This window comes from Carya illinoinensis, chromosome 3 (genome assembly GCF_018687715.1).
Source record: "Carya illinoinensis cultivar Pawnee chromosome 3, C.illinoinensisPawnee_v1, whole genome shotgun sequence".
NCBI lineage: Eukaryota > Viridiplantae > Streptophyta > Magnoliopsida > Fagales > Juglandaceae > Carya > Carya illinoinensis.
Genome location: NC_056754.1, coordinates 2,448,879 through 2,472,643, shown reverse-complemented (window position 1 = coordinate 2,472,643; position 23,765 = coordinate 2,448,879). Strand labels below are relative to the sequence as shown.

Below are 23,765 nucleotides of genomic sequence, written 5' to 3'. Positions count from 1 at the left end.
AAGAGCTCCTTTTGATCAAGGCATTCCTCGAATGTACAATAAACTAAGAAAAATACATATCTAAGAAAAATACATATCCTCTCTGTAACTTGAAAGATAATATTTTGCCTCCGTTTTTTATATTAATTAAAATAATTGCTGATGTAATGCTACGTTAGCCGACTCCGAGGCAACTGAATATATGTAGCAGCTTTGTATATAAAAATGAAAAGATTGGAAATGCAAAGGATAAACACACAGAGGTCACTTTCAACCCCAAAAGCAGCCAGAATTGAAAGATCGGGATATCCGGAAGCATGCCTCACTGAAAAATTTAGTCAGTCACAGGCTTCTTACAGGGCATGATCGTCACTGTTTCCTCAATAAACAAATTGAAAATGTAGAATTTGGGATACAAGCACGAGACACTAGAAATGCTAGCAACTTGCATTTACGTGAAGTGAAGATGCACCCTATTGGCCATAATAAGTAGGGTGACCAGGAGGCGGACCACCGCTAGGTCGCACATTTGGTGGAATCCCCGGCTGAAGCTGGCTGGAAGATGAAGCACCACCAGGTCGCACATTTGGTGGAAACCCTGAAGAAAATCCCATTGAAGAGACCGCAGAAGGAATTTGGCTGGTTGCTACGGCAAAATTTTGTCCAGGATAAGTGCTAGGAACAGATCCAAATGGGGCTCTACCGGCCTGCATGGAGGCATCCCATGGTGCCATCTGTCTGCTAGGATACTGAGCAGGAACAGAACCGCCAGTATTATAATCATTTCCAGCATATATTGGACCAGGCCGAGGATTTTGCCAAACTGCTGGAGCACCCGGGAGACCTGACACTTGTGATGCAAGCAAACTTGCATCTGGGATCGTGTAATCTCTACTTTTGTCACTGTAAGCCTGTTAAGTAACAAATGTAAAACAAGTGGTCAGATTCTCAAATAATATTCATAAACATGTCATAAAGACAAGTAACCATGATAAAAGGCAATTAAGTGTCAAGAAGCATACACTTAAGGACCAAGTTCGATCAAGAAAGGATCCACTCTTCCTTCTAAGGACTTCTTTACATTATTTCCCCTTTCATTTTTTTTTGCTCATCTACATTAAATCAAAATTACATATTTGTACCTTTACATTGAGATCAGTATGACGAGAGTATGATAGATGAAGCTTACAATAGCCACCATCATATATGCAATGTCCCTCTAAAGCTTCTCTGGCAACTGCTGCAATACTAACATCTGAAGAGAACAAATAACAGATCAACAGACAGCCACGAAAAGATAAAACAACGGGAAAAGGGGAAAGAGAAAAAGAGAAGAGAGGGGGGGGGGGGGGGGGGGTGGGGGTTGCGGAACTGTAGCAAAAGTAAATTCTGCACCTTGTTAATATCTGTCAACAATTAATTTGAGGCCTTGAAATGCAAATACAACAGACAAATTCCAGAGAGAAAATAAACGAAAAAGAACAGTAAAAGGTGTATTGTATTTGGTACAAATTCCAGCACAAAGAATCGATGAGATGAAAATGAGAGAATGCAGAAAGAAAAAAGCCATATAAATAGACTTTCAACAATACCCCCAGGTAATATGCATTAACCCTAGCAGGTAAACAGATCATGAGTTGATATCTGTCCCATATGCTTCAACAATTAAAGCGGATGGTTGAAAAAATAGAAGTAAACATCTTCCTGAGACCTAACCAACTTGAATCTACTCAAGCCCATCACCACATTTCAATAGAGTGAAAACCAGATCCATACCTTAAACATACAAATTTCAAGGTATATCAGTTCCACATCTCTTATTCAATGACTTATGTTATAATGAGATAGATGGCACAATGGATTCTGACAAGGTCCTTTCAAGTAAACAGAGTCGACTAGCTAGATTGCATATTAGCACAAGGAACCTTTTGAAAACTAAATCATCTCCCCTCAGTTCAAACTGTGTGATCAAACATAGTTGCTACCAGCTGATACAGACCCAGACTCAAGCCTAGGCCCAGGCCCAGGCCCAAGCCCAGGTCCAACACGTAGCTCAGTCTGCCCTTCAGTCTGATACGACGCCGTCGAGCTCCGTATGTCCTCGACAAACCAACCTTCGGGTATGTGTCAGGGGTTAACGCCGGAGGTAGGGGTTTTGCCGCCAAGGTCAGAGGGGTCGAAAGTCTCGCCAAAGAGGCCAGAGGTGCCAGAGGATACGTCGGAAAGGTTAGAAGCTAGATCTGCCGTTGTACGAAGGGAAGAGAGGCCAGCAACTGAACCTTGGGTGGCCAGTCTAGCACCGGAAAGTGCACAGACAGGGTCGACCGAGATGGACGGAGGCCTCACCGTCCCTTTGACTCCAGCTGGAAAAATTTTGAGTGGACCGTGGCTTTTGGGGCTTCCGACAGACGGTTTTTCTCGAGAAATAGAGGAGCAAGATGGTCTTAGGTTGGAAGAGAGCAATTCTATCGATAAAGTGAAGTCTTCTGAAGTCGTTGAGATAGCCAGGGATGAGTTTGTTAGAAAATGTGATGCAGTTGCAGAATCAGGGTCCCTTCAGTTGGCACTGGTTGACAAAGACTGCTCTGATGGGAGGGGGTTGTGGTAACCCCTTTATGCACAATCCCACCTAGTTTTAAATATGATAAATGCCCCTCTAATTGGGTTTTCAAAAAGGTGGAGGAGATACAAGCTGTTATTGGGATTTCATATGAAGGAGATGAAGATAAATTTATGGCCCTTCTTATGGCAATTGAAGAGAGGCGGTCGAAGTTAGAGACTAAGCAGAACAGGGAGCTTAAAAGGCTAACTTGCTCCATTAATTATGATGCAAAGGAGGGAAGCAGTGGTAGGGATAGAGTGAAAGGGAGGGGCAATCTCGGTTTACATGCAGCCTAAGATTATCTCTTGGAACGTGCGGGGGCTTAACGATCGCAATAAACACCTCTGTATCAAATCTTTATTGCGGTTATGGAAGGGGGATGTGGTATGTTTTCAAGAAACTAAACTTAGTTTTATTGATAGAAGAATTGTGCGGAGTTTATGGGGGTGCTCGTATGTGGGATGGGACTATCTAGCCTCTTTGGGAGCTTCAGGCGGAGTATTATTAATGTGGGATAGAAGATTGGTTGAGGCGATTGAGGAGTGTATCAGGGATTATACGGTAGCGACTCTTTTCAAAAATGTGGTTGACGGGTGGGCATGGGCTTTTGCAGGGTCTTACGGGCCGAATGTGGATAGAGAAATGAGAAGGCTTTGGGAAGAGTTGGCAAGTTTGCACTCTTTGTGGGATGTACCGTGGTGCTGGGGGGGGGGGGGGGGGGGGATTTTAACATTACTCGCTTCCCTAGTGAGAGATCAAGGCACTACCGGAATTCTGTGGCCATGGAGGAGTTCTTCGAGTTCATCTTTGAGCTGGATCTCATGGATCTCTCCCTTACAGGGGGCGAGTTCACTTGCTCAAACGGTCAGGTTTAGTCGAAATTGGATAGATTCCTCGTTTCTCCTACGTGGGAAGCACACTATCCGGAGGTTTGTTAGAAACGGCTAGCCAGAATATATTCAGACCATTTTCCTATTCTTTTAGATTGTGGGGGTATTCATAGTGGGCGCCGATACTTCAAGTTTGAGAACATGTGGCTTGCAGCGGATGGGTTTGTAGAGTTGGTCCGTACTTGGTGGGCCTCGTATCAGTTCATTGGCACCCCAAGCTTTATTCTTGCAAGTAAATTGAAGGCACTGAAACAAGATCTAAAGAAGTGGAACTTGGAAGTTTTTGGCCATATTGACAATCAGAAGTCTACTCTCTTAGAGGAATTGCAGGAACTTGAGAGGAGGGAGCTGTTGGGAGAGACTTCAGAGGAGGTGCTTCTAAGGAAGGGCACTGTTTTGGCTAATCTGGAGAGGGTATTCTTGTCAGAGGAGATTTCCTGGCGCCAAAAATCCAGAGCTCTTTGGCTGAAAGAAGGTGACAAGTGCACGAAATACTTTCACAAGGTGGCCAATTCACACCGGCACAGTAACGCCATTGAATCTCTACACTAAGATAACCAGGTGATATCTTCCGCTTCGGAGTTAGAAAACCATATTGGGAATTATTATGAGTGTCTCCTCTCAGAACCGGCTAGTTGGAGGCCAAAGCTGGATGCCCTGTCCTTTAAAACAATCGATTCTCAGAGTGTGATTACTTTGGAGAGACCGTTTGAGGAAGACGAGATTTACAAGGTCATCTTTGGTATGGCCAAAGACAAAGCGCCGGGGCCGGATGGGTTCTCAATGGGGTTCTTCCAAACTTGTTGGACATCGTTAAAGGTGATATTCTGCAAGTCTTCAGTGAATTTCATTCTTTTCAAAAGTTTGAAAAATCTCTTAATGCGACATTCATTGCCCTCATACCTAAGAGACACGGGGCTTCGGTTATTGAGGATTTCCGCCCTATAAGCTTGATTAGTGGTGTATATAAGATTATCTCGAAAGCCCTTGCCAACCATTTAAGCCCAGTGCTGGAACAGATTATCTCCAAGCCTCAAAATGCTTTTATTCGTGGAAGACAATTTCTTGACTCGGTGCTCATTGCAAATGAGTGTTTGGATCATAGATTGAGGGAGGGCAAACCAGGTATTTTATGCAAGCTTGACATGGAGAAGGCTTACAATCATGTGAATTGGGAGTTCCTTCTGTATATGCTTAGGAGGAGTGGTTTTGGCGATAGATGGATTGCTTGGATGTGTCACTGCATTTCAACAGCTCGATTCTCAGTTTTAGTAAATGGTACACCGGCTGGTTTCTTTCACAGTTCTCGTGGCTTGAGGCAAGGAGACCCTTTATCTCCCCTCTTGTTTGTTATAGTTATGGAGGCTCTTAGCCAAATGGTTCAGGCAGCTGTAAGCAGAGGTTTCTTATCTGGCTTCAAGGTGGGTAACGGCAAGGTTATGATCTCTCATTTATTATTTGCAGATGATACCCTACTCTTTTGTGAAGCAAATAGGAATCAGATCCAAACTCTATTGGCATTGTTACTTTGCTTTGAAGTAGTGTCGGGGCTCAAGGTGAATCTTGGCAAGTCTGAGATGGTTCCGGTGGGTGCAGCTTCAAATATACGCAGCTTAGCTAGTTTTTTGGATTGCCAGGTGTCTTCATTGCCTTTGAAATACCTGGGCCTCCCTCTGGGAGCTACTTTTAAGGCTAGAGCGATTTGGGATGGGTTAGTGGAGAAGATAGAGAAAAGACTAGCTAGTTGGAAACGGATGTACTTATCGAAAGGGGGTCGACTCACTCTTATTAAGAGCACCCTAACGAACCTTCCCACTTATTTTCTATCTTTGTTCCCATTGCCAGCAAGGGTGGGAAACAAAATTGAGAAACTCTTTAGGGTGTTCCTTTTGTGGGGGGGGGGGGGGGCATGGGGGAGGAGAAGAAATTTCATCTAGTTAGATGGAAGACAGTTTATGATCCAGTCATACAGAGGGGGTTGGGAGTGTGTGACTTGAGAATTTTCAATAAAGCTCTTTTGGGGAAATGGTTATGGAGATACCAATCGGAGGATGCATTGTGGAAGGAAATCATTGTCGCTCACTATGAAGATACTTGGGGCGATTGGTGTTCCAACGAAGGGAGAGGGGGGTATGGTGTGGGTTTATGGAAGTTTATAAGGAGGGGGTGGTCTTGTTTCGAGAATCATATTCGATTCGTTGTGGGAGAAGGCAATAGAATCAGTCTTTGGCGGGATGTGTGGTGTGGAGAGCATGCTTTGGAAAAAGCTTTTCCGAACCTTTATCGTATTGCTGCTAATAGAAAGGCTTCGGTTGCATATATGCGGTCCCTCTATAATGGCACTTTTCAATGGGATGTTCTTTTCAACAGGGACTTTCATGATTGGGAATTATCTTCTGTTTCAGATCTTTTCAACCTTCTATACTCCATGGGGACTCCTATGGCATAATGTGACCATGTGAACTGGAGGTTTAATAATCAGAAGAAATTTACGGTAAAGGAGTATTACAAAATTTTGACCACACAAAACCACCCTCCGTTTCCTTGGAAGAATATTTGGCGGTCACATGTACCCTACAAAGTAGCCGCCTTCGTCTGGAACGCAGCACTTGGGAAGATCTTGACCACGGATAACTTGAGGAAGAGGGGGTGTGTAATGATGGATTGGTGCTATACGTGCAAAAAAAAAAAAAATGGAGAATCTGTGGATCACCTTCTATTACATTGTGAGATCACAAGGGAGATATGGGATGAGATTTTCCAAAGGGTCAACATTGCTTGGGTTATGCCTTTGAGGGTAGTGGACATGCTGGGGAGTTGGAGGAAGATGCAAGATTGCCAACAAGTGATAGCAGTATGGAAGATGATTCCACTATGTATCATGTGGTGTATCTGGTTGGAAAGAAATGTGCGCTGTTTTGAAGACAAGGAACGCACTATGGAGGAGCTAAAGAACTTTTTCTTTCAAACTTTATTGCTTTGGTTCTCTGCTATTGTACTAAATGGGGACAATGTTCATGATTTCTTGTCTTTGATTCCTAGCTCGTAGAATTTTTTAGGTACCTGATGTATACTTCCTGTATACAAGGGCCATGCCTTTTTTTTATGATCAATAATATTTATCTTTTACTTGTAAGAAAAAAAAAAACATAGTTGCTATAATGAAGGAAAACCACACCCAACAACAAAACTAAAATGTGCTGTGTCAATTAGTAGTTATAACATATTACATGATGATAATGGGCTCTTTAAATTCACTGGTGCACTAATGACACCAGTTGGAGTGGCACCCAGAAAATAAAATGAGGTGTGTTCGATGGGGTCACCGGTTCAGTTAAAAGGTTCAATGCTTGGCAAAGAGGTTTGAGAGAGAAGACCAAAGAATCCAAAGAATGACTGGTAAAGATTAAAAAATCAAACAGTGAAAATACAGAGGAAATTTTCCTTCTTAGGCCAAAGCCTTGCTCAAAGTGAAAAGAACAAGGAAAAAAACATATGAAAGAAACATACCAGCATGCAAGAACGGAAGACACACCACGGTATAAGGATGCATGTAATTCAATGCAGAAGGATTTGAAAGAAACACCAAATGCTTGGGAGACGTGATAGCAAATAGAGAGTTATATACCAGGGTATTGAACAAGTGCCTGAGTTTGACCATTCTTCTCAAATATAGCAATTTTCTGAACAGTGCCAAAGGCAGAGAATACCTGAAACAGGTAAAGCAGCATGATTGTATAAGCAAGTAACCTAGTTGAATCACTTCAAAAGGGGAATGCATACAAATTCTCACCGTGTGCAGAACGTCCACATTGACAGCATACTGCATATTCTCAATTGAAGCAAGAAGCACATTACTCTCAGGTTCTTTCCTCTTTCCATCAGGCCCTAGTGCAGGCTGAACATGACAGTTTGTTAGTGTACACTCACAAATGCAAATTGCAATAAAAGTTCCATGAATAAGAAGTTACCTGCACAACACCCTCAATTGCAGTAGGATTCACAGGAAGATATGGATTTGTATAATCCCTGCAGGATTATGCAAATAAATTCCAGACCTATCATGCATTGTTATACATACCACTACTTTACGCAACATTTAGAAAGTGCTACTGAGTAAAAAAGCATGCATATGACTGAAAACAAGGACTGACACTCCAATATAATAAATTTTGACCAAGATGGAAATAAACAAACAAAGGCAACACTGTCATACCAAACTAAAATTTTACATGAAGCAGTCAAAGTAACCCTCAATCCTTTTTTTATTGCAGCAGTCATAATGAAAACTTTTTTTTTTTATTTTTTTATAAGTAACAGTCATAATGAAAACTAGCCTCAATCCTTTATACTTCAATATATTTTTCAACAAAATAAACAGAGAACAGAGGGATGGAGCAAAGAACATAGTCAACACAAAAGAATTTTAAAAATAGAAGAAACAGATTACTGAATCTCTTGATTCTGTTGTTACCTGCTTCTGTGAGACTGGAACTTGATATTCAGATCAGTGTGTGCAGAATACGAAATACGCAGGTGACATGAATTAACATGCTCTGGAAGCAAATACCTATATAGAAACCATTTGAATATGAATAAAGGAGTAAAATATCAGTTCCCTTCCAAATTTACCAAAGCCCAAAGGAGACCTAGGGGCGACAATGAGGCATACCTGGGTATGCTTCTTTCATTTAAGGCGTTCCTTGCAGCAGATGCAGTCTCAGCGTCACTAAACTGGATTAATGCCTGCCAGAATGCCATAGAAGTGAATGATATAGCAAGACAAAAATAATTTCAAAAACATCCACTGCAGTTGAAATCACACCTGGAAACCAGCAGCCTTTTCAAAAGTAGCAATTTTATGTACAAAGCCAAAAGCAGAAAATACCTGGCAAAAAAATTTCAAATAGAATGATTCCATCATATCAATATCATTACCAAAAGGAAAAATGATAACTATCAGAAGAGAACCGAGATGTAGATAATATGGGTACAAAAAGTAAATTCCAAACAGATGAGAAATAAGTGCAGAATGACACCTGTACATATATGCGTGACCTTAGAAAGGAGTATGACGTACATGACAATAATTCCAAACTGTCTCCAACAAAAGATATAAATAAGAGACATCATCATCTGTGATTCAACCAATTTTATTATAAAAAAAAAAAAAAAAAAAAAAAAGGTGTATAATTCAATCAGGATGCTTGCTCCAAAAAAGTTAGAAGAACGTGATAAACAAACTCTAATGCTATATATGCAACCAATATTCCCTATATATATACTACAGAAAGATATGAAACCTAGAGTTGTTATTTAGATTGCAACTACAGAAGAAACAACATGATAAACAGATAATCTAGAGTAGCGGTCTTAAAAAAATGGAGATGTGCCTGTAAAGAAAATATTCAAGCATGCCATATGAAACCAGATATTAATATATTATACAACAAGGCATGTACTACACAGAAGGCGTACACAAAAATGTGCCTTCTGCACAACTTTAGACCTCATTTCCTGAGGTTCATGCATAATACAATTGATTTCTCTCTCTCAATTCTTAAAAGGAATAACACTTTTATTGGGTTTTAACATCAGAAGTACCATAAAAAATGCCCTTTCTTTGTTGTATTTCTTAAGTTGAGATTTACACTATAATTTGCCCAGTTTCTTACTGTAGTTTGCCATTTATATGGCTCAACGTATAACACAATAATAACATATTTCATTAACAAGAAACTCCTAAAATATTCGTAAGAAAAAGTATTAAAATATTGTTAAGTTCCCACTTATCAAAAAAAAAAATATTGTTAAGTTCCTTTCAAGTCCACTTAAAAACTTAAAAGAAATACTCTGGGCTGTTAATCAAGACTAAGACAAGACCGTACAGTGCCTCAATTGGTGGATCATATTTTTTAACATTATAAAAATAGCTCTCACCAGGCAATTGATATCTACAAAGATACATATTGTAAATTGATCTATCTTAAACCTCTATCTTTTACACTATTTTCCTAGAGGTTTCTGCCTTGTATTGCAAGGAGAGGATCAAGGCTGTTACATGTCCAACTTAAAACCCTTTAGAATTACTTTCTTGGGGAAAAAAGATCGTTAATATAAAGAAATGCAAATACCAAGGAAAGCAATATTAGCTTTACAAAAATTAAAAATATTATAAAGGAAGACTTAAGTAGTTCATGCCTCTTTAAAAAACAAACTAGTTAATATAAGGATTTTACCATCAGAAAATTAGAAACAATGCAACTGATTGAGTCAGAAAAGCACCTACCAAGTGAATTACATCAATGCTAACATCACCAACTTCTACACCTTCAATGGTAACCAGCAAGACATTTCCGGGAACATCTCCTGGACTTTTGTTGTTCACGATTTCATGTCTATTTGAGTATTGAATATACACAGTTTTGCCACGAACTTGGGCAGGCTCAGAAGATGATGCATAGTATGAAACCATTGATATGGCCTGATTTAAATCTGCCTGAAATGGTTAAAATTTTTTAAATAGTTAACATTTCTATTATAAATAAATTCACACAGAAATACTTATCAAAAAAAAAAAATCACATAGAAATAAATAATTTTAAAAAAAAAAAAAAGACCAACAATAAAGTGAGTACTTAGGACAAATGCATTTCCATAAAACCAGCTAAGAGTTAAGAGTGCCTACATGGAATTTAATCCATTTGAAATTCTGGGGAAGTTGTACATCTTCTGGAGGGGCACTGTCGTTCTCTCTTCCACTCTTTTTTTTTTTTTTTTTTTTAATCTGATTGGCCATTTTCTACCATGCCAAACGGATGTGAAAAAAAATCGTAGATAAATCATTGCAAAATGGTAAAATACTAAGAAAACACCATAGACCATTAAAATCAACCCCATAAATTATCTCTCAGTTCCATGGAATTCATCGGAATAGAATGACCCCCAAAGCATCCATCAGTTGGAAATCCCAGTTCAGCGAAAAGCCAAATCAACAAAATCTCATCTCACCGAGACCCAAAATGTTCCTCACCAAAACCCCTCTTTTATGAACCAAGACATGCCTAACTATACCTATCTATCAAGCCATATAGTACAAAGCAAGTATAAACAACGTAAAACCTTTACAAACTCCGTTATACCGTCAGATTCCAATAAAAAACAGTACGGATTCTTTCAATACAGAGAGAGGCTTACAAATTCGACGAAAGCCTGGTTGCGATTGGCGCCAACGTTGCACTTGGTGTTGACGATCTTGCCGAAAGGCTTGCAAAGCTCGATGAGCTCCTCCTCGATGCACTCCCAGGGAAGATTGCGGAGGTGGAGGACCTTCGAGGGGGTTTGGGTGTATCGGAACTGGGGCTGCCCCGATGTCGACATCTAGGATGTTCGGGGAAAAAAAGATAGACGTTGTTTGGCTGTGTAGAAAGCAAAAGGATTTTCCCGAGAAAGTTTGGGGGAAGATCAAGGTAGATAAGATTGAGGTGTAATCTCCAATCTGAGGCTTTTACACAAGGAAAGGAATGATGGTGTAGCCGGCAGCTTAGCGCGCATTAGTTGGTTTGCTTCTCTTTTGGTCAATTTACCGATTTATCCTTCACAACACGGCCCCATTTTCCTGAAGTAATAATCTCTCAGTTTTCTTTTAAAAATGATCTCTTTTATTGATATGCTAAATTTTAGAAATAATTTCCTATTTTTATATCTTAAATTGTTAGAATGGTCTCTATTAATCTATCAAACTTTAACATCTCTTAATATTTCCATTTAAATCAATAACATATAACAAGATCTTAATCATCAAAATTATGATTTTAATTTTAGTAATTCAAATCACAAAAATTAAATGGAGGTCTTTATTAGTGGCATTTGAAGGATTAGTCAAAGTTTTGAAATCCGTTCCGTTTTAGTTAGAATTGTTATAATTTTTTGTATCAAAATAACAATCGACACGAATAGGTCAATGTTTTGTACTAGCTCAAATTCTAATTGATTTCGGTCCATTCCTATTAGATTATGGTATTCCAGCTAGAATTGATATTTTGGTCCAAAATTACCGTTGATTGCGTGAATGAACTTCATTCAATGGTCTTTTTGTAATACCTCATCTTCTAATTCCCTTCTCGTGAAAAACTCTTTAAGAAGTCTCCAAAATTGCATTTGTTTATACAAAATTCCTAATTGAATTAACGTCTGTCTCAACTCTCCATAAGTACATAGTCCATACTCCAACGACGAGTAACTATCATAATCAATGTCGTCATAGCTCGAGCCTTTTAAATTCGTCGTAGGTAGCAACCTGTAATCTATTGTGTGATCCCCTCTGTTGTAGTTCGTGACTCCATTGCTCGATCCTCCTTAGTCCATCTCTACATAAAACACAATAATATCAAAATATTTTGTTTCAGTGTCTCAAATGGAACGATCACCTAAATGGATTTAAAAACTTTAAGATTAGCTAATGATTAAAAAATAATTATTAAATTTGCTGTTATATTGGAGGGGATATTAGTGAGAAAAATATTTAACAATGGCACAATTTGAGCCTAAGCTTGTATTTAACGGATCTAAGAGGATTAATGAGACTTGAAAATTTAATTTGAAGCTTGATTGTGAGCTTGACCCATTTGACTACTATTAGTGAGACAAAAACAATACATTATGATTGAGATGTTGATGATTGAATTAATAACAAAGTATGTGAATATAAAGTATGTTAGAGGAGATCTGATTAACGTGGTTAAAATATAATTAAATTTTGATTATAATTGATGTCGAAAGTTTTTACATTATTTGTCGAGTTTATTATTAATTGGTCTTAATTTTTATACTAGTATTATGCTTGTAGACTTTTAGGGGTAAGACTGACTTTTCAAAAGACAAATAATTAAAAATCACCCTTTATTTTAAAAAGGGAAAACAAGAAGGTGAACTAATTAAAAGCGGAAAAAATGGGAAATACTTGAAAATGTAAAAAGATATGGGGAGGAAAGTCTAAATATTCCCCTGTAATAATATCTCAATAAAAGCAGGTCTGGTCAAAACCCTAGAAATCAATAACGCAGAGAACGTTGCCAGATTTCTCTTCGCGCGAACTCTCATCCGACAATCGTCATCCGCACAGATTTTGTTCCCCCCAAATATTTACCCAGATCAAGGTATATACCCTGTTTTTTCCTCTACCTCCACCATTTTTCCTTCTACCACGATCTTCTTTAAATCCTCTGCAAATTGTTGTTTTTTTTTTTTTCCCAAATTTTTGGTGGGGAATTAAGGTTTTAAGGGGCTTTTGATTACTCAGATCTACGCTTTGATTAGCCTCTACCCGTTCGTATCCGTGGCCTTTTTATATTAACAGTGTAGTTTAACTGAGTTGACCTTGAATTCGACGTTACTCTCTCTAATTATTTTCTGTTTGTCTCGACGGAAAATATTTCTATGACAACTTCCCCGGGGACTTTTTCTTTTTCCCCCTAAGACTTATGGATTTTGTTATACAGCTGGTCCAATTCTCTTGTAGTTTAGGAGTTCTTTTAAATGATAACAACATTTGTTATCGAGCTTTTTGTTGAAATGACTATTTGGCCTCCTAACTAGGTGTTACCTCTTGTATACCCTACCCGGGTTATGCCTATTCTTGTTAATACAATCTCTTACTTATATTTAAAAAAAAAAAAGGTTTCCGGTCTATGATCTTGAAAAATGATAGTATTGTGCGACATGCAGATAGGAATGTGTGGGATGAATTTACGTACGTTAGCTGAGGGGCATTGAATTTCACATTGGCTGTGTAAAAAGCTTGCGTTTTAGGTTCGGTGGGTCAGGAAGCGGTGGCAAGGAGTAAAGTAAACGGCCACCCTGGTTCGATTACAGTTGGGGTGGTTCCCGGTGTGATTGAAATTTGTATGCAATGCTATTTTGGAGTTCAAGGTTTACTTTCAATAATGTTGTTGGCCCCATAAACTGGAAGAGTTTGTTCTGTATAGTTTAGGTGGAACTTATTAGTTTAGGGGCGAACGAAGAAATTTCTGACTGTGTTAACTAGATAATATGGAATGCACTGGTATGACTATTTTGATTGTGTAACTGATCGTTCAGAGAGTTCAGTTTTTTTTATTTGGGGTTATATTTGATTTTGGCTTCATATTCTGGACCAGGAAACCATCTTCAAATTTTATTTGAAGACGCCTACTGGTGTGGGAATATGAGATTGCAATATATGGATTCCTACTTCATCAAAAAAAAAAAACATTGCAATATCCCCCAAGCACTTTTAAATATAACATCTTTATTGTGCAAATACGGTCATACAAGTTTCTTATCCTTTTGTACCTCCTATTCTTATTAATACAATCGTGTGCTAACGTTTCTTATCCTGTAAAAGAGTGTCTATACCTGTTGAGTTGTTGGTTGAACTGAAGTCTGCCAATCCATATGGCTGTGTGTAGCTATTTAAAAAAAAACGGGTGGAATCTTTTCTTATCAATTTGTGCTTTGATTAGTAACAGAATATCAATTCAGTTCTTCTAATGGCCGGTCAGAGGAACAGTTATGGCAAGAGAACCCATTCTCAGTCTGACTATTCAGACAATGGAGGGAGTAAAAGGAGGAATCCCGGTGATGATAGAGATCAATTTGTTATCGATTCAGAAGATACTGTTTACCGGTACTTGTGCCCTGTAAGAAAGATTGGAAGTGTTATTGGTAGGGGAGGAGAAATTGTCAAGCAGTTGAGGGCAGACACTAAATCAAAGATTAGGATTGGCGAGACAGTGCCAGGATGTGATGAGCGTGTTGTTACTATCTACAGCTCCAGTGACGAGACTAATGCCTTTGAAGACAGTGGTAATCATGTTTGTCCGGCACAGGAAGCTCTTTTCAAGGTACATGATAGAGTTGTTGCTGAAGATTTGCATGATGATGAGGACTCTGATGGAGGTCACCAAGTTACTGCTCGGCTTCTTGTTCCATCTGATCAGATTGGCTGTGTCATTGGAAAAGGTGGACAGATTGTGCAGAATATTCGTGGTGAGACTGGAGCCCAAATTCGCATTCTTAAGGATGAACATTTGCCTCCTTGTGCCTTGAACTCTGATGAGCTCATACAGGTAATCTGGTCAGATTTTGCTGAAACGTCTCTTATCTTGCTTGGATTTACACACTAAAATAGAATTTATATGCTTTTGTTGCCGTCTTCTTTTGGACCTATTTTAGGTTCAGTTGTGGGAAATTATAAATTTTTTACTGAAGAAAATTTATCTTTTATATTAGGGAGAGCAGATGTCTACCCACCCGTTTTACTGATGATGGGATTGTTAGTATTTCTTACTAAATTGTTTGCATTCATTCTCCTTGTAGAATATATATGCTAGAGGCTTGAAATAATGTGTTAGAGGTTTTTTTTTTTCAATGTTTATTATTTAAATAGTTTTTATTGGCTTAATATAGGTCATTGTTATAGAGTAGGGGAGTGAACCATATAATTTGGAGTGCTTACTCATATGTTTGTTATGTGCTGTAGATATCTGGGGAAGCCCCTGTTGTGAAGAAGGCTCTGCATCAAATTGCATCTCGCCTGCATGATAATCCATCACGATCTCAGCACCTGCTTACTTCTGCTATGCCCAATGTGTATGCATCTGGTGGTTCATTAATGGGTCCAAGTGCTGGTGCCCCAATTGTGGGCATAGCGCCGCTGATGGGTGCTTATGGAGGATACAAGGGTGATACTGGAGACTGGTCGCGCTCCTTATACTCGGCTCCAAGGGATGAATCATCTTCAAAAGAATTTTCTCTTCGTCTAGTTTGTCCCACTGGCAACATTGGAGGTGTGATTGGCAAGGGTGGTGTCATAATCAATCAGATCAGACAGGATTCTGGGGCAGTCATTAAAGTTGATAGTTCCGCTGCTGAAGGAGATGACTGCTTAATAACTATCTCAGCAAAGGAGGTAAATTTTTCTCTATGTTTGTATATGTTTTGTGGGCACATGAATTTAAGTATAACATGGCAGCGGTCTAAGGATTTCTAGACTGCTATTTCAGTTCTTCGAAGACACGTATTCTCCCACCATACAAGCAGCTGTGCGCTTGCAACCCAGGTGCAGCGAGAAAGTTGAAAGAGATTCAGGAGCTGTCTCATTCACAACCCGCTTACTTGTCCCGACTTCACGAATTGGCTGCCTTATTGGTAAAGGAGGATCCATTGTAACAGAGATGAGGAGACTTACCAAAGCTAATATTCGCATACTCTCAAAGGAGAACCTTCCCAAGGTTGCATCTGAAGATGATGAGATGGTGCAGGTAAGGTATCAGTGTGGGTTTTTGGAAATGTATCTTTTCCTAAATATTGTCATAAAAAATGTGTGGGAGCCCCATATGAGCATCAATGCATTTTTGTATACAGAGAAATGGTTTGATTTACCTAATTATTATTTCACTGATATGTGTTGTTCATTTGGATGCTACTTAATGTTGATAAGCAGATTTCTGGAGACCTAGATATTGCCAAGGATGCTCTTATACAAGTAGTTACACGATTGAGAGCTAATGTTTTTGATAGAGAGGGTGCAGTGTCTACATTCCTTCCCGTTCTGCCTTATCTGCCTGTGTCAGCAGAAGGTTCCGATGGTATAAATTATGAGAGTAGAGATAGTAAAAGACATGGACGTGGACATACTTATTCTGATGGCTACGGTGGCTCTGGTGACTTGGCAGCTGCTGATAGTTATGGAGGTTATGGTGGCTCACAGGTATTTTCTTATCCGGTCATATAGATGTATACTGACTTTTAAATTTATTCCGAGCAAGATGCTAGCACTAAAATCCCTTTCCTGGTTATTTTTCCATATTCTGTATAACACACGTACACACACCCTTTTGACTTGCTACAAACACAAATTAATCCCATCCAGATGAGGGGTGGTCTTCATTCTGTTGCCCTGCTAATCTAAATCTTGTACTTTATTTGTTAGCGAGTAGTCAATTCAATGCATTGAAATATGTGAATCAGTTTCATTTTCCAATTTTTGTGAATAAACATGTGAATTAGTTTCTGTTGCTTTCGTTTTTTTTTTTTTTTTTTTTTTTGAGGGATACATTTTGCTTGATTTGTAGATTGGAGGTAGTGGCAGTGCTTATGGAGCTTATGGCAGTTATTCTTCAGGGCGTACTGGTAGCTCTGGGTAATAATTTTCTTCTTCATTATTCATCTATATACTTGGCCCGTGGCTTCTTTTTGCTTTTTGTACATTTTTATGAGTGGTTATTGGCTAATTAGTTCTGCTCCAAATGCAGTGGAAAGAATGCTTGAGGTTGGCAGCCAGTATAAATCCTCCATTTTCTTTAACCTTTCTGAATATGAATCCATAAAGTTTCTTTTTACATGTCCTATAATGCAAAATAATTGTCTGCTTTAGACTCTTTTGTATGTGTGCTGGAAGTTTCTAGCGTTGATCTGTATGGTCATTGTTTTCGATTGTCCTCTCAGAAGCTCCTAGAGTCTGATATTACCTTTGTTACCAGGTTGTCAGGCCAGACCCCTGTTTCTCGTCGGAGAAACTATGGTTACTAAGTGTTTGTTGGTTGGTACCTGCAGGTAGAGTCTGGTTTTCATTCATCCTTTTCTTGTCTGTTGATATAACCAGCTATTTCCTCTAACATAGCCCACTCGCTTATTAATGACAGTTTGATATCATAACCTGTCCAATCTCCCTATGTATAGAATTCTGATGCTCTTGTTTTCCCTTTGTTGCCTTTCCCTTCCCAACGAAACAGCTGAGATCTATGAAGCCTGAAGCCAGCCCACTGCCTCTTTTGATGAAGCCTACTGCCTAAACCAGAAGACCAGTTGAACCAGGGTTTGACATACTGATGGCCTACCTTGACGCTTCTACTTAGAGTGGAGATCTTCTACACATCTAGATTTGCCACGTCCACGACTCCAAATTTCCCAAGCTTAATATCTTGTGCACCCATGAACCTATATATCCGAATTGCCTTTTTCTGTTTTTCTTTTCCAGTTCACATTTCGGTCAACTGAAAACCTTGTTGCTCCCAGCCTCTAGTTGTTGTATCAGTGTTGAATTTGTTTACATGATATTTCTCAGCTGTGTAGTCTATTTTTGTGGTTCTTTTAACTTTAATGGAATTGTGTTGATCTTCTGAAACATCAAAAATTAAAAAAAGAGTCTATCTTCTGAAACCAAACTGATTATGCTGGAATATAGCAGGAGCTCTCATGTTATCTCAATTTCAGGATTGATACTTATCCTTGTGCCCATCTAAAAGCAGATACCAGCATATCCTGCTATATTCAGCTTTATAATATCTTAGTTGTGATATTCATCTGTATCTGTGAAATTTTAGCTATGATGAGTCTGATTGAAGTAGTAAGCTGTTTCTATCTGGTGTTCATTTTCATGATTGTCTATGATTCTTTGAGCTAGTAGAACTGCTTGACAACAGCATTGACTAATGATAGTACAGCAGAATATTTTACTGAATCTGCGGCAACATTATTAGCTAGGCACGGGTTGGTTATTATGGAGACATCTGTTTTAAGGATAGGATCTGGCGTGCACCCAATAGTGCTTATCCTTTTCAGCTCCAATGATGTGTGTGGCTGTACTACTGAAACACATGCATTTTTAAAAGTTATATTTGGCAGTTGCATTGGCTTCCTGGCAGTTTCATTTTAAAATGAAATGTTTAGCGATACTGATTGAGTTCATGGCTGAAGTCGGTTATAAAGATGCCAGCTTTTAAGGGTCTGGTTGCTGGGAAATTGTTTTGGTGCATGATGCTTTTGGAGGCGGATTTGGAGATTTTTTGCATGTAGTTGAGAAATGATGATTCTTGGGACTTGTTAGAAAAAGGTTAATACATAATGATCCTTGGGATAGGTCAGTTCTCTTCACACCCGTAAAGAGTGGGCTCAATGGGATGCAAGTTTCTGGCTCACCAAATGTTAATATAAGTTTCATGTGCTATTCCTTTTGCAGGGTTCACGAGTCTTCTTCATAAAAGGCAGGTAAAACCTAAGAATGAAACATCGTAAACAGGCAAGTTCCAATTTGGTTTGTAGACCTTCTATGTTACATAGTTTGTCAATTCTGATGCCTACTTTTCATGTTTGCGGTCTATATACATGTATGTGTTGTTTACAATGGAGGACAGAGGCAAGTGTAAAGGCCTGCCTTCTCCCGAAAAAAAAAAAAGAAAAAAGAAAAAAGAAAAAAAAGAAAAAGAAAAGGCTTACTGAAGATTCAAAATCCAGGTAAATTGTTGTGATTTGCTATTATGCCGTTGCTTCCAAACATTCTATTTCCCATATAAAGCTGCTGTTTTATTGAGTGTTTTGGTGGAACTTTGAAATATGGACAACAACCTGGTGCTTTCTATTTGCTGTGATTGATAGATGGGAAGATTTGATGCAGAGGAATGAAATCGAAACCCTCATACCCAACTTGGGAGTCACTAAAAAATGCAATTTTTATTTCAAACTTTTGGTTATACGATTTGTACCTATTCAAAGCTCTCGAGCCTGCCAGGCTCTGCTCCATTTGGCTTCATCTAATTCTGTTGGACGAAATAGCATTGTAGAAGTAGTCATTTTTAAAAAAACTAGACCTCGGAATCCCCTGCGAGTGAACTGAGAAATTGGTCTGTTTTTATAATTAAACGTTTTCTTTTTTAACCATATGGGTTTTTGTAACGACTTTAAATTGTACTGCCCCTGTTAGCGATTCCCTTGAATTTTCCCGAGATCGATACAGTTCAAGGAAATAAATATTTTTTACTGAGTTTTAGGTTGCTGGAAAGAAAATAGGAGTTGCACTTTGAGCCTTAATCATAAAGCAAGCTGTGGAACCAAACTCGTACTATGGCCTGGTATTTCACCGGCACACTATGCTTGTACCTAAAATTACCTTCAAATTAAGTTCTAAATGTTTCTCGATAGTCCGTACTGGTACTTAAAATTTAATATAACGATATACATATATAGATTTTTATTTTTATTTTTTTTAAAAAAAAAAAGAAGAAACAGGTGTGAAATTAATTGGTCCACAAATGCTACTTTCCTTCGCTATTAGTTCATCTTTCGTGCAGTTCTATGAACCGTACTCTGGGGGTTAACCATAGAGATATTATTCAAAATGTACGTACTCATTGCTAGCTGCCAGCCCCAAAGACAGACAGGTTCGATTATTCATTGGGAGCAATTTTTTTCTCATCCACCACCGTTTCATTTTGTATTTCATTCATGGAAACCTAAACACTTTAGATCCTATAATTTGTTTTCACAAATGAGATAAATTGAGATGAAAATTAAAAATTAAATAAAATATTATTAAAATATATTTTTTTAATATTATTTTTATTAAATTTGAAAAAATTAAATTTTTTATTTTATTTTGAATGAGTATTTGAAAAAGTTGTAATAATGAGATGAGATAAATTGAAATAGATTGCAAAAAGAAATTAGGTGGCATCTTTCCTAAGATTGGCAGTCTGCAAATAAAAATGAGTTCCAATATAATTTTCTACCAAGATATGGAGGGTTGGTTTTCTTCAGTGTTGGTAATCAAGATTAGTGTACCTGTGTTGTAAAATCTAAGCTTGCTGCATATTATATGATCTTAGAGTGTATTGCACCCTCAACCACACAGATGCAGTTCTTTGCAAGATTTTTTTAAAGTAATGAAAGCAACGTCAAAGTTAGAAAACTATTCGTTTTTGCTTTGGTTGTTCTCGGGTGATTGTTGGGCAATCATTCCCTCTTTTTATATTTTGGTTGGTTTCTTAATAAAATCAGGAACTCCGCGCATTACCAAGATATTCGACCTTAATAAAAAAAACTTAATTCATTCTTATTGGTAATTGTATACGTCGCAACCACCCACGTGGTTACGATAGGCTTTAGTATTTTGTCATGTGTACGTTGGGTTTTATATTTTTGGGCTATCTCACTTATATTTTGCTAGATATAGGTTCATTATTGTCAATAGTTTTACGTGGCTCTTCGAGTGAATCATATATATCTTTCTGTCTTATGAAGGTTGTAATAAAAAAGCCATCAGTCGGTGACATTTAGACAGCATGTTGTGGATATTTCTGGCCAGTGGCATTTGGAGGTTTTCTCTTTGTGCGATTGATAATTTCTCTCGTGATTTCGATAGGTTTGAGTTTATTGGGTGACTTGATTCTTTCTTATCTTTCATATATGAATGCAGAGAGAGAGAGATGGTGCCACAGGTCATCTCCACCAGACTACTAAAGTCCTTGGGGGCAGTGGCCTATTTGATATAACAAAAGTTGAAGTGATGACATGGGAAGCCAACCCACAACCTCGATTTCATACCAAAAAAAAAAAAGTTTTGGTCCAGACACAAGATGCAGGTGTCACGGGTTCCTAAATATTGATTTGGCACTCACTTTAGATGCTTTTAGCTTTTCAGAATCTTTTATGCAAAATGTCCAGTTTTTCACGCGTACACGTAGGCAGCACTCTTTCCTTTTGTTTACCATCTTTCTGTCCTATATTTTGTGAAGTGAAATATTTTAATTAAAACAAAATTACATAAAAAAAAATTATAAATTGATATAATTTAATAATATATATGTAAATTATAAAATTATTTTAAAGTAAAATATATCTAAAATATTACGTAAAATTATATCAGTTTGTAAGTTTATTTTTGTATAATTTTTTTATTTATAGTAATTTTTTTATAAATAATAAGAAGATAATTTATAAATAGTAGTAAGATATACAACTTGTCAATAAAGTTTTATAAGTAACTTATATATTTGGAAAAAAATTAAGCCCTTGCCTTTTCAAAAGATTATACAAAATTTTTTTATTAACATTTATAAATTAGATTATGTTATTTATAATTTTTATTTTATATATTAAATTAATAAAGACGAGAGAAATGTATTCTTTAGAAGGAGAGTACCAAAAATTATTTTTACTTGAGATATTTTTAAAACTACCAATGATTTAATATCTATTTGATATTTTTGATTTTTTTTAATTAAATATTTTTTTTTTCTTTTTAAAATTTTTTACTTACAATCCTCTTTTGGGCCCTTCTTCTAATAGTGGCTTTTGCAATTGCCTAACGAAGAGCCGGCCCTGCACTGAGCCATAAACATTGAAAATCAAGGCAATGCATATAAATAAGAGAAATGATTTTTAAAAATTCTAAATAGATAAGCCACGGACAAGTTCTTGTAAAATAGTAAATTTTATTTAAAAAAAGTATAAGAAATTATTATTTATTAATAAAATTTATTTTTTTATAAAAAATTTGTATAAATTTATTTATTTAAAATTTATAAATAATTTCGAGATAATTATATATACCCACTTGGCTAAACCCAACATTTTTCTTTTTAGATTAGTAAATATACCCACCTAACTCAGCTCGCTTCAGCCAAGAAGTACAAATTCTGGCACACCCCCGTTTAATTTAAGTAATTAATTTAAAAGCAATCTCATGTCTTTAATGGCTCGAAAAGGAGGTTACCTGAGAAGCGGGTCACGACTTATGAGAAAGGTGATGGGGATGGATCCTTCGGTTTAATATCTCTTGGCCTTTGGAACCATGGAACGTCACATCCAACCCTGTGAACCCTCTAAATTATTCGTCTTTTTCTCTCACTCCATTACATAAAAGTAAGAAATTGGATGCTCCTACAGGGTTTAGCTGTCCTTTCTGCACCAAAACTGGCTAGCATCATTAATTACTTTATTAGATTGCTATACCGATCGAGTGAGTGGATTTATTTATAAACAACCAGTACAGTTCCCTTTTCTCTTCAAACTCCATTCGTCCAAGCACTGCCAAGAGGAGGTCAATCCAATCGCTTCTTTACCCTCTACCGGTTTATACAGTCTCTCTTTGTGTCAATGCTTGTTTGTTCCTTTATATGAAAATAAAGGGAGAGAGCCTGTTTTCTTTATTCCACTGGGTGAAAGGTTGCCTTTCTCGTTTGGGAAAGTTCCTACCTCTATCCATTTCTGAGTTCGTGGTTGTTTGGGCTCCATTTGATTGGTTGAGCTGGTCGGAATGTCTGCCTCATTGTTGGGAAAAAAAATGATTGTTTTGCTGGTTGATGTTAAGGTTCCTCACCTCCGATGTGGACCTATTTTGTATGCATTTCATCTATAGTCCTGCATGTGTAAATGAGGTTTATGTAATGCAGCCAAGGATGACTTGCCGGAAAACTTAGGAATCGGAGTATAATATGGTCATTAATCTACCACTAATCTCGTATTAATGTTAAATACATGCCATGAACGATGTAATCGGCAAGTCGTCTCTGGCTATATAACTACCTCCTTTTCTCATGCTAGATTTATGATGATAATCTCAGTAATGATCTTGGTGATGGTGGATGGTTACTACTGTTACTTATTTTGTTGCTGGATAGATATGGTTTCCTGTAAGTGTCAACAAGTTGCTCATTGCAGATTTTGCATTTCAGGGTTTTCCTCCTTCACATTGAGGTCGTTTTCCTTTATCTAACCTTTGAAGCTTTTGCAGATGATGCCATTGATGTTCTTTTGTACTTGTGTTTTCACGTTCAGGTTTCCGCGGCCTGCACCGCATCTCAACCACAAGCTGTTCGGTACTGCTGCTTTGACATTGCAAAATTCTTATCTATATCTATAGTACTTTTATTTAAAGCTCGCAACTATATTTTATGAGAGTATTTATTTATATTTTTAGTTATATAGATATCAGGTAATCACAGTAAAATATCCTAGTCTATGATCGATTTACAATGTTTTTTTTTTTTTAACTTCTTATCCATAGTAAAGGATCATTCTGATCCGAGCGCAGGAGTAGGTACCGGTAAGTCGACCCATCAGTACAAAATAACAAGTGGTTTTTGAAGTGTAGTTAGGTATCGATCTTTACAACTTTGGACTCGGTGATAAAAGTTTCGCTCAAGGACTTTTTAAATGTTTTAATATTTGTCTTCGCATTGGATTCCTTTTGCTATACAATATTGTAAGTACAATCTTTCTGCTGGCCGGGTATTGAACAGAGAATTGCGTTGATCAGTGTAACATAAACTAGGTTTGCTAGTTTACTAGTACCCAAGTATCTGGTGTCGAACTCACATACTTCTGTCTGTTGAATCAACCCAAGTATGAAGGGCTGCACATGCACCGTTTTCTTTCTTGGTTGTATTAGGCACCAACTGCAGCCACCAACCATCTACCCATCCACCGAATTCTGCAGCAAAGATTGATCAACAAATGCTGCACCGAATTGAAGG

General features: G+C 37.7%; 2 protein-coding genes and 1 long non-coding RNA gene across 8 annotated transcripts; 2 read left to right on the top strand and 1 right to left on the bottom strand.

Moving 5' to 3' along the window:
* Window positions 1–271: 271 nt before the first annotated feature.
* Window positions 272–11,024, bottom strand: LOC122302442 (polypyrimidine tract-binding protein homolog 1-like). Of its 4 annotated transcripts, XR_006240466.1 has the most exons (11): window positions 10,669–11,024; window positions 9,761–9,970; window positions 8,297–8,359; window positions 8,144–8,217; window positions 7,946–8,041; window positions 7,443–7,500; window positions 7,265–7,369; window positions 7,100–7,181; window positions 1,169–1,234; window positions 1,002–1,091; window positions 747–890 (listed from the first exon to the last, which is right to left on the bottom strand). XR_006240466.1 is itself a non-coding variant. In XM_043113700.1 (10 exons), exons 1-10 carry the CDS (start codon window positions 10,849–10,851, stop codon window positions 453–455), a joined length of 1,422 nt encoding a protein of 473 aa, XP_042969634.1. In that variant the 5' UTR covers window positions 10,852–11,020; the 3' UTR covers window positions 272–452. The 4 variants fall into 4 exon arrangements, 3 of the variants coding, with proteins under 3 accessions (XP_042969634.1, XP_042969636.1, XP_042969635.1); XM_043113700.1 differs by lacking the exon at window positions 1,002–1,091 and having other exon boundaries at window positions 272–890; window positions 1,122–1,234; window positions 10,669–11,020; XM_043113702.1 differs by lacking the exon at window positions 1,002–1,091 and having other exon boundaries at window positions 10,669–11,023.
* Window positions 11,025–12,459: 1,435 nt separating this feature from the next.
* On the top strand, window positions 12,460–19,170 carry LOC122302441 (KH domain-containing protein HEN4-like). Of its 3 annotated transcripts, none has more exons than XM_043113698.1 (8): window positions 12,461–12,629; window positions 13,980–14,579; window positions 14,993–15,421; window positions 15,516–15,773; window positions 15,956–16,222; window positions 16,587–16,654; window positions 16,995–17,067; window positions 17,247–17,721. In XM_043113698.1, exons 2-7 carry the CDS (start codon window positions 14,001–14,003, stop codon window positions 17,041–17,043), a joined length of 1,650 nt encoding a protein of 549 aa, XP_042969632.1. In that variant the 5' UTR covers window positions 12,461–12,629; window positions 13,980–14,000; the 3' UTR covers window positions 17,044–17,067; window positions 17,247–17,721. The 3 variants fall into 3 exon arrangements, with proteins under 3 accessions (XP_042969633.1, XP_042969632.1, XP_042969631.1); XM_043113697.1 differs by having other exon boundaries at window positions 12,462–12,629; window positions 13,974–14,579; XM_043113699.1 differs by lacking the exons at window positions 16,995–17,067; window positions 17,247–17,721 and adding an exon at window positions 18,473–19,170 and having other exon boundaries at window positions 12,460–12,629; window positions 13,974–14,579.
* Window positions 19,171–21,835: 2,665 nt separating this feature from the next.
* LOC122303604 lies at window positions 21,836–23,626 on the top strand. The gene is made up of 2 exons (XR_006240776.1): window positions 21,836–22,922; window positions 23,068–23,626. It is a non-coding gene; the product is annotated as an uncharacterized LOC122303604 (long non-coding RNA).
* The last annotated feature ends 139 nt before the right edge of the window (window positions 23,627–23,765 follow it).